The sequence below is a fragment of the Bufo bufo genome, chromosome 1 (assembly GCF_905171765.1).
Source record: "Bufo bufo chromosome 1, aBufBuf1.1, whole genome shotgun sequence".
NCBI classification, from domain to species: Eukaryota; Metazoa; Chordata; class Amphibia; order Anura; family Bufonidae; genus Bufo; species Bufo bufo.
In genome coordinates this window covers 780325875-780339323 of record NC_053389.1, presented here as the reverse complement: position 1 = coordinate 780339323, position 13449 = coordinate 780325875, and the positions used below count along the sequence as shown (strand labels likewise).

At 45.9% G+C, this 13449-nt stretch overlaps 1 protein-coding gene across 1 annotated transcript in view; it reads left to right on the top strand.

Annotated features, from left to right (window-relative positions):
- DOCK5 (dedicator of cytokinesis 5) overlaps positions 1-13449 on the top strand; it is a 107054-nt gene that overhangs the window by 25355 nt on the left and 68250 nt on the right. Inside the window, exons 4-6 of the mRNA XM_040414874.1 lie at positions 8068-8120; positions 8337-8433; positions 8888-9036. Of these exons, the coding sequence (XP_040270808.1) occupies positions 8068-8120; positions 8337-8433; positions 8888-9036 (299 nt within the window). The remainder of the gene's footprint in view (positions 1-8067; positions 8121-8336; positions 8434-8887; positions 9037-13449) is intronic.

Here is a 13449-nt window from a genome sequence, read left to right as displayed (position 1 = left end):
CCCCCCTATTTAATCAGTTGTGAGAGTAGGGCCCTCTGTTTCCCTAATAGTGACCATAGGGCCCCTTACTCCCTAACTAGTGAAAGTAGGGCCATCTAGTACCTTACAAATAATAGTAGGGCCACCCACTTCTCAGTGACAGACAGTAGGACCCCCTATTTCCCCAGTAATGCCAGTAACGAACCTCCACGCCATTATTAATGACAGTAGTGCCCCCTACTTCCTTGTAAATGACAGTACCCCCACTTTTCAGGTAGAGACAGTAGGGCCCCCTCTTTCCCCAGTAGTGCTGGTAGCCCACCCCCCACATCTCACAGCGCTGCAACCTCTTTTGCGGGGAGCGATGGAGCCTGATGCGGTCCGTGAGAGCATTTATTTCCATGGAGCCCTGGTTCTGTCCGGCCCTGCACGGTGGGTAGACCAAGGGGCATCTTCCACGACGGACATCACAGAATCCATTGTGGTTACTGATCTGACTGTAGCCATTACTCGTGAAGCGGATTTCTACACTGGCTCTCCTGCGAGTGATTCACTGGGTAATTGTACGTTTCCCATCACTATCCGCAGAGCCATGTTTATGCTGTCAGCATTCCTTCTCCAGAACATGGTTAACGTCTCGTCAGGCGTGCGACCAGGCCAGTAATTAGACATGGTAGGCCTCCCTCGCCCTGTCATGTGGTCATGGCAGCAGTGTAGGGGCGCTTCTTCCACATAGGCACCGAGGCTGCAGGGTGTGACTATGGGCCGAACATCTACAGGATTGACAAGAGAGGGTGGCACGGCCATTACATGTGTCCATGCCGATCATCTAGTGGCTGACCAGGGCTGGGACTTGCAGCTCTGAAGTACAAACTTCTGCTCGATCAAGTGAATTGTGCAGGAAGATGTATTTTTTTTTTTTTATCACTATCTACCATGATTACCTTTCCTCCCAGGGGCAAAGTAAAATTGCTGGTCACTGCAATGGCTTCATTAAAGGAGTGTCATCATGAGATAGATAGCAGAACCCTTTTAAAGGGGTTGTTCATCTGTGAGGGCCTTTTGGGCAAACCCCCCCCCCCCTTGGGGTTAACCATTCTTTTAAAGCTCTCCTGTCATGTCCGCTTTAGGCCTCATACACACCGCCGTAGCTTTGGTCTGCGTTTTGTGGGTCGGATATGGGCCCATTCATCTCAACGGGGCTGCAAAAGATGCCAAAGGCACACCCATGTGCTGTCCACATCCTTACGTCCGTTCTGCGTCCGTTCTTGTTCGTCTTGCGGACAACAATAAGGGGTGGCATGCTCCACGGCTGGGATCCATGTTTTACGGATCCACAATTTGCTGACCACTGCATGAGGCCTTAGTAAATATTAACCCCCCACCCCCATAAAATAACAAATTTTGGGCATCTTATGTGTTGTGCCATTCCTCAATTGTTCCTCCTGGAAATGTATGACTAAACAGGGTTTTACCATTTCTTGTGAACAGTCCAATACCATCAGCACTGATTGGACAGTGTCGGATTGTTTAAGGGCAACCCTTGTTAGCAAAGGGCATAGTTTCCATTTGTCATTAGATTCCTACATTTCCAAGAGGAATAACAGAAGTGACGCTCTATAAGAATCCTAAGGAATGGTGCCCCATCACTTGCTGCATAGGGATAAACCGTCGGACTGTCCCCAGCTCTTGCAGGTTGTATTGCGGTGATTTATAGTTTATGCCTGATGCATAATAATCGCAGATTGTTCCAAGAATGAAGGCTCGCAAAGAATGTCTGAAATGTCTGAAGACTTTCCCAAACGTCAGGAAGAATAAATAAAACCACAGGAGAGCTTCTGGTGTGAAAGTGAGAAGAGGAAGGAGAAGGCCGTATATGACACGGCAGGCAGGGTAGAAATATAGGAACCTGCTGAGATCTATACACTGGCCGGGTGTGGCCAAGGACACCACAGACCTGATAAGGTAGAGGGCATGGAAACTGCAAGGAGTCAAAGATCCCCTCATTACATGCACAGCTTCTGGATACTTCATCTGGTGGCTTAGAGTCATAAATGGAGATGCCCTTTAAAGGGCTTGTCTTATGAAAATATCACCTGTCCATATGCTTGATAAAGGTAGGTCCTCAGGACCCCCCCATGAGCCAGAACACAGAGCTGATTCTGTGGGTTTGAGTTCTCTGTGTATATGGACGCTCATTCAAAGGGCCGCCGTGTAATACTTCATTTCTCCTGTAGTGGTCACTGCAGGGAAACTGGTGGGCTGAAGTTGCTTCCCAGGTGGTCCAAAACTATTTACTCTTGTAAAAGACATTAAAGGGGTTATCCCATCTTAGACAATGGGGGCAAATCGCTAGGAACCTGCACCTACAAGGAGAACGGAGCCAGGGAGAGTTGTGGCTGGAGGACCCTGGGTTTCCCAGGGTCCGTCCACCACCAGGCGCAGCTACCCGCCTCTCATGCACGGCCACCGCTCCCATTCATTTCTATGGGCCCGACGGAAATAGCCGAGCCAGTGCTCATGGAAGTTATGTCCACACTATGCCCCTCACAGTATTTATGCCCTCATTGTATAACTTTCACAATAGTTATGCCCACATTGTGCCCCCATAAAGTACTTATCCCTTAAAGCCCTCTGTGACACCTATGTGTTAAAAAAAAGAAAACAGTAACTACTCACCCTGCCCCGTTCCTGAAGCTCTCTCCCCTGCAGACACAGATCGCTCTGCAGCACTGAGTGGGAGGAGCATAGGCAGACTCTGGGGCTGAAGGCTCCTCCCACACAGGCCAGCAGTGCGATCTGTGCCTGCAGGCTGAATGGTGGAGCAGGGAGAAATCTCCCTACTTCACCATTCTGTCCGGGAGAGATGGAGCGCGGCGAGCTGAGCAGTCAGTGGGTGACAGGAACGCACCTCCTATTCTGAGGTATATCACAGAGCAAGGTTTTCCCAAAGGCTGTGAATAGGAGCTGGCTGTAATGATGGTAGTACTCCTCCCTGAGTCTCTTTCTGTAAGTGCCCCTGATGGGCCAGTGCAGAGGATGGGAGTGGTAGTGGCCCTGATGTTGTGGTGTTGTGTCACGGTGTCCTGCTTCAGTCTGTCACTCCCTGAGGTTCAGTGCAGTAAAAAAAAAGATGATGAAAGGAACCAGGCAGAGATGGTTGAACCACATTCATCAGCAGTATGTACAAAGTTCGGTTTCTCTCCTTACAGATGATGGGGTATGGTGGCTGTCAATGTGGCAAAGGTAACGCTCAGAAAGTTGCTAGCTGACGCTGTCTCTCTCTATCTCTGGATTCCTTTCCCTACGGCTTTACTTTGGCACCTGTGACTCTAAGTGTCCACTGACTGATGCAGGCTCCTAGCTTTGCCTTTCCTGAACTATCATGATGGTGTCTTAACGTGTTTCCCACCACGTTACAGTAGAGTCTTGATAGCTTGGTCGCTTGATCATTCTGCTGACTCCAATATGCTGTATCTTGCAATTCCTCTGTTGCCTAGGACCCTGCAATGTCCTCCTAGGTCAGCTGCCTCTGAGGGCCACGTGAGGCAATTACGTACTCCTAGGTAAGCCGCCTCTTTGGTCCAGCTTGCCTGTAGGAGCGGGATATGGATCGCATTCTCCCTCACTCCTCACTATTTAACCTTATACTGACTCCCCTAGCTCAGTCCCACCCTTGATAGGAAGTCGGACCAGCCCACTCCTATCACCAGGGGAGGAATGGAATGGTAAGTTTGATTCCTGTTGCCAAACACTGCCAACCATACCCCATCTGCTGGTAGACATGGGGTATTACATGTCATTACATTCACATAGAATTTACATTACAGCCCAGTTGTAGTTACAATAGTAGTACCCCCAGGTCTAAGGTACTACACTAGCAATCTTTCCAGTTGAAGGCATGCAAGTCTCAGTGAGGCGGGTGCCTGAAGTAATATACCCTAATCACGTGCAACAAAGTCCAAGTTATTTTCGCTCTCCCTGCACATGCACTCACTTGGTCCTTTTATCTTTTGTGGGAATGTCTGTTCTGCTTTCATAGTTTCTCCTACCACAGTTGCTTTTTTTCTAGCAGCTTCACACCCCACAGGATGGGTGTTTTGCTGTTTTTTTTTTTTGGCCTGTTTGACTGCAGCAGTCTCCAAACAAGTATAGTTCCTAGCTTTAGGCTAAAAATTCCCAGGAGGCAACCAGACTGGTGTGTAAACAGCCACACCTAACAAGGAAGGGCAGGTTCAGCCTGTCCCCCTGCAACTAAACTGTCAGTATTAACTATTTCCTGCTTATATATATCCATTTGGGATTACACAGGGCATAACACAATCCTTTAAACCTTCAGCAACAAATTAGCTTTTTTTCTTTCTTTTTTGCTCTTTTTTTTTAAAAGCAATGATCCATATATAGAGAGGTCTAAACTCGATCTGAATTTCTATTTTCCAAGTCTCAACCATTGAGCTAGATGATGAAATTCTGCTTCCTTGCAGCCACCACTAGAGGGAGCTTTCTGCATTCAGTCTTATTATTTGCTTCAGTGTTATCATTTGCTATAAGCCTTGCCTATGGATACACGTTAATAGTCCATATATCCTATCTACTGTCCTTTTATCTGAGTGAGATGATTTTTTTGTGTTTGGTTAAAGGGGTTATCCAACCCCTAAAATGCCTCCCCATGCGCCCGGGCCCCTCACAGAGGTTGTACTTCCACTGCATCTCCCCATCGTGCGGATAAAAATGAAAACACGGGGGGGGGGGGGGGTAGCCAATAGCAGGGCGCGATGGGAACGAGCCTCCTTAGCGTCACCCACGATGCTAGGGAGGCTTGTTCCTGTCACGCCCTGCTATTGGCTGACCCCCCCCCCCCCCGACTCCTTGTGGGCATCAGACGCTACGAGGGTGCCAGGGAGCCACTAAGTACAACCTGTGTGAGGGGCCCCTGCGTATGGGGAGGCATTTTAAGGGTTTAAGTAGCATTTATTATGTAGAAGAAATTACTATAAGGCACTTACTAATGTATTGTTATTATCCATATTGCCTCCTTTAGGGGCTGGATTCATTTTTCCGTCACATTATGCACTGCTTGTTTCCATGGTTACGACCACCCTGTAATCCAGCACCGGTGGCCGTGCCTGCAAACTATAGGAAAAAGCGCTGGCCTCTCTTGTGGCCGGGACTGTGGGAGCGCACATAGGCTGGTGCTTTTTCCTATAGTGTGCAAGCATGACCACTGCTGCTGGATTACAGGGTGGTCGTAACCATGAAAACAAGCAGTGTATAATGAAAAAATGAATCCAGCCAGCAAAGGAAGCAATATGGACAATCACAATACATTAGTAAGTGCCTTGTATTGATTTTCTCTACATGATAAATGCTACTCACTGAAGTGACACAACCCCTTTAAGGATTAATGGTCCTGTATTGGGGGGTGGGCTTGAATACTTAAAATCGAAATCTACATTTCCAATAAAAAAAATTTAACATTAAATGCATAGAAAGCAAAAGCAACAAAAATGGAACAACTTTGACAATTTTCTAGATTAGAATTCTCCTTCCATTTTGTGTCTACATCTCCTATGCAGACTTGTGTGTCGCCATGGTTACAGACTACAGGTCTTGTGTAGTCAGATCCTGAAGTTGTCTGTTGCCATGAAGACACATAGGTTTGCACTGGGAACTGTGTACCCGATACGGTAGGATATATATATATTTTTTTTTTTCAATACAATGTGCAGAAGTGCTTCATTGTTAATTTAGATGCATTGGGCTAATTGTAGGATTCAATGCGCTCATATACAACGTGATATTACCTCTCTGCCAGAGCTGCACCGTACAATATATCACATCAGCCATTCAATTTCTACAGTGTATTCCCCAGAGGATTACACAACATGGCATACCTCAGGTGTAATATAACATGTCGAGGAGATCAGATTCTGCCATACAAGTATAAACACTGGTATCGTATTATCAGAAGAAAAAAATGCAGCTTCAGTACATTGCATTCATCTGTAGAAGGATTGCCTAATGTCTCTACTGACCCCTGGTGGTCTTCTGAATGCAGTGTACACCCTTTTCAACCATTTTTTTTTTTTTACTGTTCCAGTAAAAAACAACCTACCGCTTTGTTCCTCCAGCTCCAAGGCAGATCTGTGCATCACCATGGTAACAGACTACAGACAAAATCTGTGCTTTGTAACCTTGCAGTCGCATACTTTCTTCCATTTGTCCACTGCTCTGTGTGTGTGTGCAATACCCCAGAATAGGGTAATTGCAAAATAGTTTTTGTTATTTAATGCTCTGATGTATAGTATTACCCGTATGGTTTTGTATGGATAAGTCAGGGTTAACAGTCCTGATTTTACCCTTCTAAGAGGCTAGGAGATTGGCTTAGGTCCACCCTTAGTTTAGGCTGAGTGTTGTGTTAGCTGAGGAAGAGAGAGGAGCTACACGTGCTCACTCCTCAGAAGACTAGGCCTGAGTCCCAGGGAACCATCATCTCTGAGATATTTACATCAAGAAAGCCATCTCTACTCTACAGTACTCTGGAGGGAGAAGGAAAGAACCAAGAAGGTCCAGAATCTGCATGTCAAGCCCTGGAGTCAGTCAGTAAGGTCGTCGCTGTTTAAGGTGGACTTTACTGCAGTGAGGGGGACATTGCTAATACACCCTTCCACACCTGGACATGGCCTGGTCCACCATATCCTTATTCTGTACACCCCAGCTGGGAATTACAGACATGTTTTGCTAGAAAAGTATTGCCAGCCTTAGATTCCACAGAGAGAGAGAAAGATAGAGATGAGTACTACAACCCCTATCATTGCTTATATATTTATACATTGATATTGGAGAAGATTTGCACTGTGAATTGTTTGGAACTGTGTTTAATACTGTTGGATGTACTACAACTCCCATGCTATATCTTAGTAAAGAAAGACTTGTCTATTTCTCTACGTCTGGCCTGGTTACTGACTATGGTACCATTTACCGGCTACGTCGCCTACATCTCTTGCCTTGCACTCGTACAACACCCCCCAAGGGCGCCCCAACTACTATCAGGCAGGAGCCCCAACATCAGGGTGTGCCCCAAGGGAAGAAAGGGTGCTCCCACCCGTCACTGCCCCGGCCCTAGGGATCATCGGTGTGAGGATTGCCACTTTGATTTATCAGGATAACTGTTGTGGCCAGAGCCACTACCACTCCCATCCTCCTCTCCTCCCAGGCTGCGGCACGTACATTTGATGCATTAGCCAGAAGTACAGGATAGAAGGTAGACAGAAGGGAATATGCAGGATCAGACTACACAAAGGTTGTCGTCTGTTACCATGGAGATGCATAGGTCTGCATTGGAGCTGTAGAAACAAAACCGTGAAATTATAAACACCTATTACAAAATTGTAACATTTTTCATCTTATATGCATTGAAAGAATAAAAAATAGGCTGCTTAACCTGCTTCCCCGAACATAAAAGCCAAGCAATCTCCAACCTGTGTCCCCCCCCCCCCCCCCCCCCCCAACTGTTGCAAGATGATAACTCCCAGCATTGTCCAAGTTGTAGTTCTGCTATAGCTGGAGAGCTGAAGGTTGTAGACTGCTGTAATAGAGAATCACTTAAAGGGGTTATCCAAGAGTAAGACAGACCTGTGATTGGCTGCAGCGGTCATGTGATCTCAGAGCGGCAGGCAGAGGAGGAGCCAGCCATGGGTCGGCCACTCTGGGAGGTCTGTCTAACTCTTGGATAACTTAAAAGGGGATGTCCAAGATTAGAAAAAACTGCCTTTCCCTTTTCCTAAAGCGGCGCTTTTTGTTTGTCGCTAGGCTGTATCTGGTATTGCAGCATGTCCCCATCCAAGAAACTTTTTGGCATTCTTTTTTTCAAAAAAACTTATGAAAATGCAATCATGTCTATTAAAAAAAAAAATGTAACCGCACGTGTGGACATATCCTTAGTGGTACTAGAGGCGAAATTGCTATATGGTATACTGGGTGGGTGAAAGAATTCAAGACACAGTAAGGGCCCCATGTGTCTTGACCTCACAGGGGCCCCTATAAACTTCTAAACCCCAGGTTCACTCTATACTTTTGTCTCCACAGGGCATATTCCCAGCTACTTATATTCACATAAAAGAAGTGACTGATGACAAAGGGTAAGCTCGGTGATGACCAGCAGTATTGCGGTATTTTATTATCGGGCTATTCTGATTCTTAAACGCCCAGTTAGTGCATATCCGTGTCTCTCCTTTAAGACCCCCCCTCTGTTGGCCGGAGTGGAGAGATTTAGGAAACTTTGTCTGTTGTATTATCGTCACCTTGTTTCAGGTTATCTCATTCCCATTGTCAGCCTTGATACTGGTTTCTTACAGGCACCATGAGCCGGCGGTGCTCAGCGAGCTTCCCCTGGCACAGGAGCTCACCGTCACATTACGGGAATGGGTGGTCCTCTGGCACTCTCTGTTTGTGGTGAGTTTAAAGCGACCCTCCAAGCTCATTCCCTTCCTGAGGCTCATTCCCTTCAGTATATATGTGTGTAAATGACCTAATAGTTTAGTAATCTATACTTTATAATAATGCTGCCTTTTGCTGCAATGGATAATACGCAGCAGAACTGTGGGGGAGGGGAGAGAGCGGGAGTCTGGACCAATGACGATGCAGGAGGTGTGTCTCAGACTACCTCAGACTACCCTCAGGCACTGTAGTCGCCCGTCACAGCCCTTTCCTTATGGACTTCAGCTAAAAGGCAGCCAAGCAGCAAGATCTAAAGAAAATAAATAGCAGGTAATCATCAGATGTAGGTTCCGACTTACCTATCATTTTTGAGCTCCGGAATGCACAGTTGCTTTAACTCTTTGCTGTATTCGTACATACAGTGGATTGTTTTCACAATCTGATTATCAAACTTATATGCTCCATACAGCAAAATCAGCGGTCGTCGTTCATCCAGATACAAGACATGATGACACAACTAATGGACTGGCGCTCACAGATTATGTCTGGTACCCTCCCGAAAGATGACTTGGCCGAACTGAGGAAGAAAGTGACGGCGAAGATTGACTATGGAAATCGGTAAGGTCATTTGCAACACATTTCCTATTTTGTGCATACAGCTATGTAGACCTGTGCATCTCCAGGGTACAGACTACAGATCTATGCATCTCCAGGGTTACAGACTACAGACCTGTGCATCTCCAGGGTTACAGACTACAGACCTGTGCATCTCCAGGGTTACAGACTACAGACTACAGACCTGTGCATCTCCAGGGTTACAGACTACAGACCTGTGCATCTCCAGGGTTACAGACTACAGACCTGTGCATCTCCAGGGTTACAGACTACAGACCTATGCACCTCCAGGGTTACAGACTACAGTCCTGTGCGTCTCCAGGGTTACAGACTACAGACCTATGCATCTCCAGGGTTACAGACTACAGACCTGTGCATCTCCAGGGTTACAGACCTGTGCATCTCCAGGGTTACAGACTACAGACCTGTGCATCTTCAGGGTCACAGACTACAGACCTATGCATCTCCAGGGTTACAGACTAGACCTGTGCATCTCCAGGGTTACAGACTACAGATCTATGCATCTCCAGGGTTACAGACTACAGACCTGTGCATCTCCAGGGTTACAGACTACAGACCTGTGCATCTCCAGGGTTACAGACTACAGACCTGTGCATCTCCAGGGTTACAGACTACAGACCTGTGCATCTCCAGGGTTACAGACTACAGACCTGTGCATCTCCAGGGTTACAGACTACAGACCTGTGCATCTTCAGGGTTACAGACCTTTGCATCTCTAGGGTTACAGACTACAGACCTACGCATCTCCAGGGTTACAGACTACAGATCTACGCAATCTCCAGGGTTACAGACTACAGACCTGTGCATCTTCAGGGTTACAGACCTTTGCATCTCTAGGGTTACAGACTACAGACCTGTGCATCTCCAGGGTTACAGACTACAGACCTGTGCATCTCCAGGGTTACAGACTACAGACCTGTGCATCTCCAGGGTTACAGACTACAGACCTGTGCATCTCCAGGGTTACAGACTACAGACCTGTGCATCTCCAGGGTTACAGACTACAGACCTGTGCATCTCCAGGGTTACAGACTACAGACCTGTGCATCTCCAGGATTACAGACTACAGACCTGTGCATCTCCAGGGTTACAGACTACAGACCTGTGCATCTTCAGGGTTACAGACTACAGACCTGTGCATCTTCAGGGTTACAGACTACAGACCTGTGCATCTTCAGGGTTACAGACCTTTGCATCTCTAGGGTTACAGACTACAGACCTACGCATCTCCAGGGTTACAGACTACAGATCTATGCATCTCCAGGGTTACAGACTACAGACCTATGCATCTCCAGGGTTACAGACAACAGATCTACGCAATCTCCAGGCTTACAGACTACAGACCTATGCATCTCCAGGGTTACAGACTACAGATCTGTGCATCTCCAGGGTTACAGACTACAGATCTATGCATCTCCAGGGTTACAGACTACAGATCTATGCATCTCCAGGGTTACAGACTACAGATCTGTGCATCTCCAGGGTTACAGACTACAGACCTATGCATCTCCAGGGTTACAGACTACAGATCTATGCGACTCCAGGGTTACAGACTACAGACCTATGCATCTCCAGGGTTACAGACTACAGATCTGTGCATCTCCAGGGTTACAGACTACAGATCTATGCATCTCCAGGGTTACAGACTACAGATCTGTGCATCTCCAGGGTTACAGACTACAGACCTATGCATCTCCAGGGTTACAGACTACAGATCTATGCGACTCCAGGGTTACAGACTACAGACCTACGCATCTCCAGGGTTACAGACTACAGATCTATGCATCTCCAGGGTTACAGACTACAGACCTATGCATCTCCAGGGTTATAGACTACAGACCTGTGCATCTTCAGGGTTACAGACCTTTGCATCTCTAGGGTTACAGACTACAGATCTACGCATCTCCAGGGTTACAGACTACAGATCTACGCAATCTCCAGGGTTACAGCCTACAGACCTGTGCATCTCCAGGGTTACAGCCTACAGACCTGTGCATCTTCAGGGTTACAGACCTTTGCATCTCTAGGGTTACAGACTACAGACCTACGCATCTCCAGGGTTACAGACTACAGATCTACGCAATCTCCAGGGTTACAGACTACAGACCTATGCATCTCCAGGGTTACAGACTACAGATCTATGCATCTCCAGGGTTACAGACTACAGATCTGTGCATCTCCAGGGTTACAGACTACAGATCTATGCATATCCGGGGTTACAGACTACAGATCTATGCATCTCCAGGGTTACAGACTACAGATCTATGCATCTCCACGGTTACAGACTACAGATCTATGCATCTCCAGGGTTACAGACTACAGATCTATGCATATCCAGGGTTACAGACTACAGACTGTTTTCTCTGATCCTGCAGCGGTTTTCTTCTTTTCTTGCCAGTTTTTATGTCTGTAGGCTCAGAAGATGCAAGTGGTCAGATGTAAGACACATGATTATACAGGGTCTGACTACACACAGGTTTATTAGTTGTCTGTCACCATGGAGAAACATCTGCATTAAGCTTGAGTGAATCAATTCCACCAGTTTGAAATTTGTCCTGAATTTCTCAAAAAGTTTGGATTCTAATGAACCTGAATTTTTTTTAATTTGTTTTGGGAGAGAGAGCGAGAGTGTGTAGCATGCTACTATAGGTTACTGGGAAATATATATGTGTTGTCTAGGGGGTACTTTTTCTCATTACAGAGAGCTCCCGGTATGCTTATTACATGTGGGGAGTATGTAGGCCAGGCAACACCTAGCTGATGCCAGCAGATGTAAGATTTGCTAATTTTCATATATTTTTCCCAGAAACCCAGAGGAGTGATGACTGGTTTACGTTACTCCTCATGCATACTTGGCGACCTCCATAAGAAGAAATAGTACCCTAACCAAGGCCTCTCATACAGCCGAGCAAATTTTCTTTGCTCAGCTCTGTTAAATGGTAGTTACCTAAAAAGAGCTGGGCTCCCGGTATGAGACCCTCAGTTTCCATTACTTTTTGCGTAGACTAGCTTATATCCATTCTCTTTTCCATAGAAGCATTATGTGGGGATGTAAGCACAGCCACAAATCTTACTATGAAAAAGCACTGATTGAGAAGTTTGAGGCTACCACTAGGGGAACATTTTTTTATGAAAAATTGCTGATTGAACAGTTTGAGGCTACCACTAAAAACTTAGTGAATAAAAATAGGGGTAAATCAATCTATGAAGCACAAGGAGGTATGGAAAAAATACATACTACAGATGAGCAAATCAGTTCAATATGGAATTGATACTACATTTTCCAGGAAAAAGTGGATTCTAACAAACCCAAATATTTTGCAATTCATTTCAGGCAAACTGAGAGATCCACATGTGAAAAACATGTGCAATTCGGCTTTCTTTCTGAAACGATTAAAAAAAAAAGCAGAATGTTTCACAACTACAGCGTAGCTTTCCAATCATTGCTCAATCATATAATGGGTGGGTAGTCACTGCAGATAAGGAAAAGGTAGAGTTAATAAATGGGTTTTTTAGCTCTGTATATACAAAAGAAGAGAAGGGAGCTGATATCTGTGGTGCTGGGGCTGTTAGTACATCCAGTAATATACTCAATTGGCTAACTGTAGATATGGTCCAAGACAAGTTAAATAAGGTAAATGTGAACAAGTCTCCAGGTCCAGATGGATTACACCCAAGAGAGCTCAGGTCCAGATGGATTACACCCAAGAGAGCTCAGTTCAGTCATTGCTGTGCCCCTGTTTATAATTTGTAAAGATTCTCTAGGTACTGGTACAGTGTCAAGTGATTGGCGCAAGGCAAATTTGGTGCCCATATTCAAAAAAGGATCCAGGTCCTCCACAGGTAATTATATAGACGTATAGGCTTGGAACCTATAGTTTGTAATTGGACTGAAAACTGGCTGAAGGACCGTGTCCAGAGAGTTGTGGTCAATGATTCCTATTCAGAATGGTCCCGGGTTATAAGTGGTGACCCCGAGGTTCAGTGCTGGGCCCTCTATTATTTAATTTATTTATTAATGATATCGAGGATGGGATTAATAGCGCCATTTCTATTTTTGCAGATGACACTAAGCTGTGTAGAACTGTACAGTCTATGGAAGATGTCCATAAACTACAAGCTGACTTGAACACTGATTGGGCATCAACTTAGCAAATGAGGTTCAATGTGGATAAATGTTTTATAGAGAAGGATTTGGGTGTTCTTGTAGATCAAGCATGTCAAACTCAAAGGCTAACATGGGCCAAAAAACAAAAAATTTTAGTTTATGTGGGCCGCATCAAAAAAAAATAATTTTGTTTACAATATAATGCAGACGGATCCGTTCTGAACGGATCCACCGTCTGCATTATATGAGCGGATCCGTCTCAGACGGATCCGCTCTGAACGCAAGTG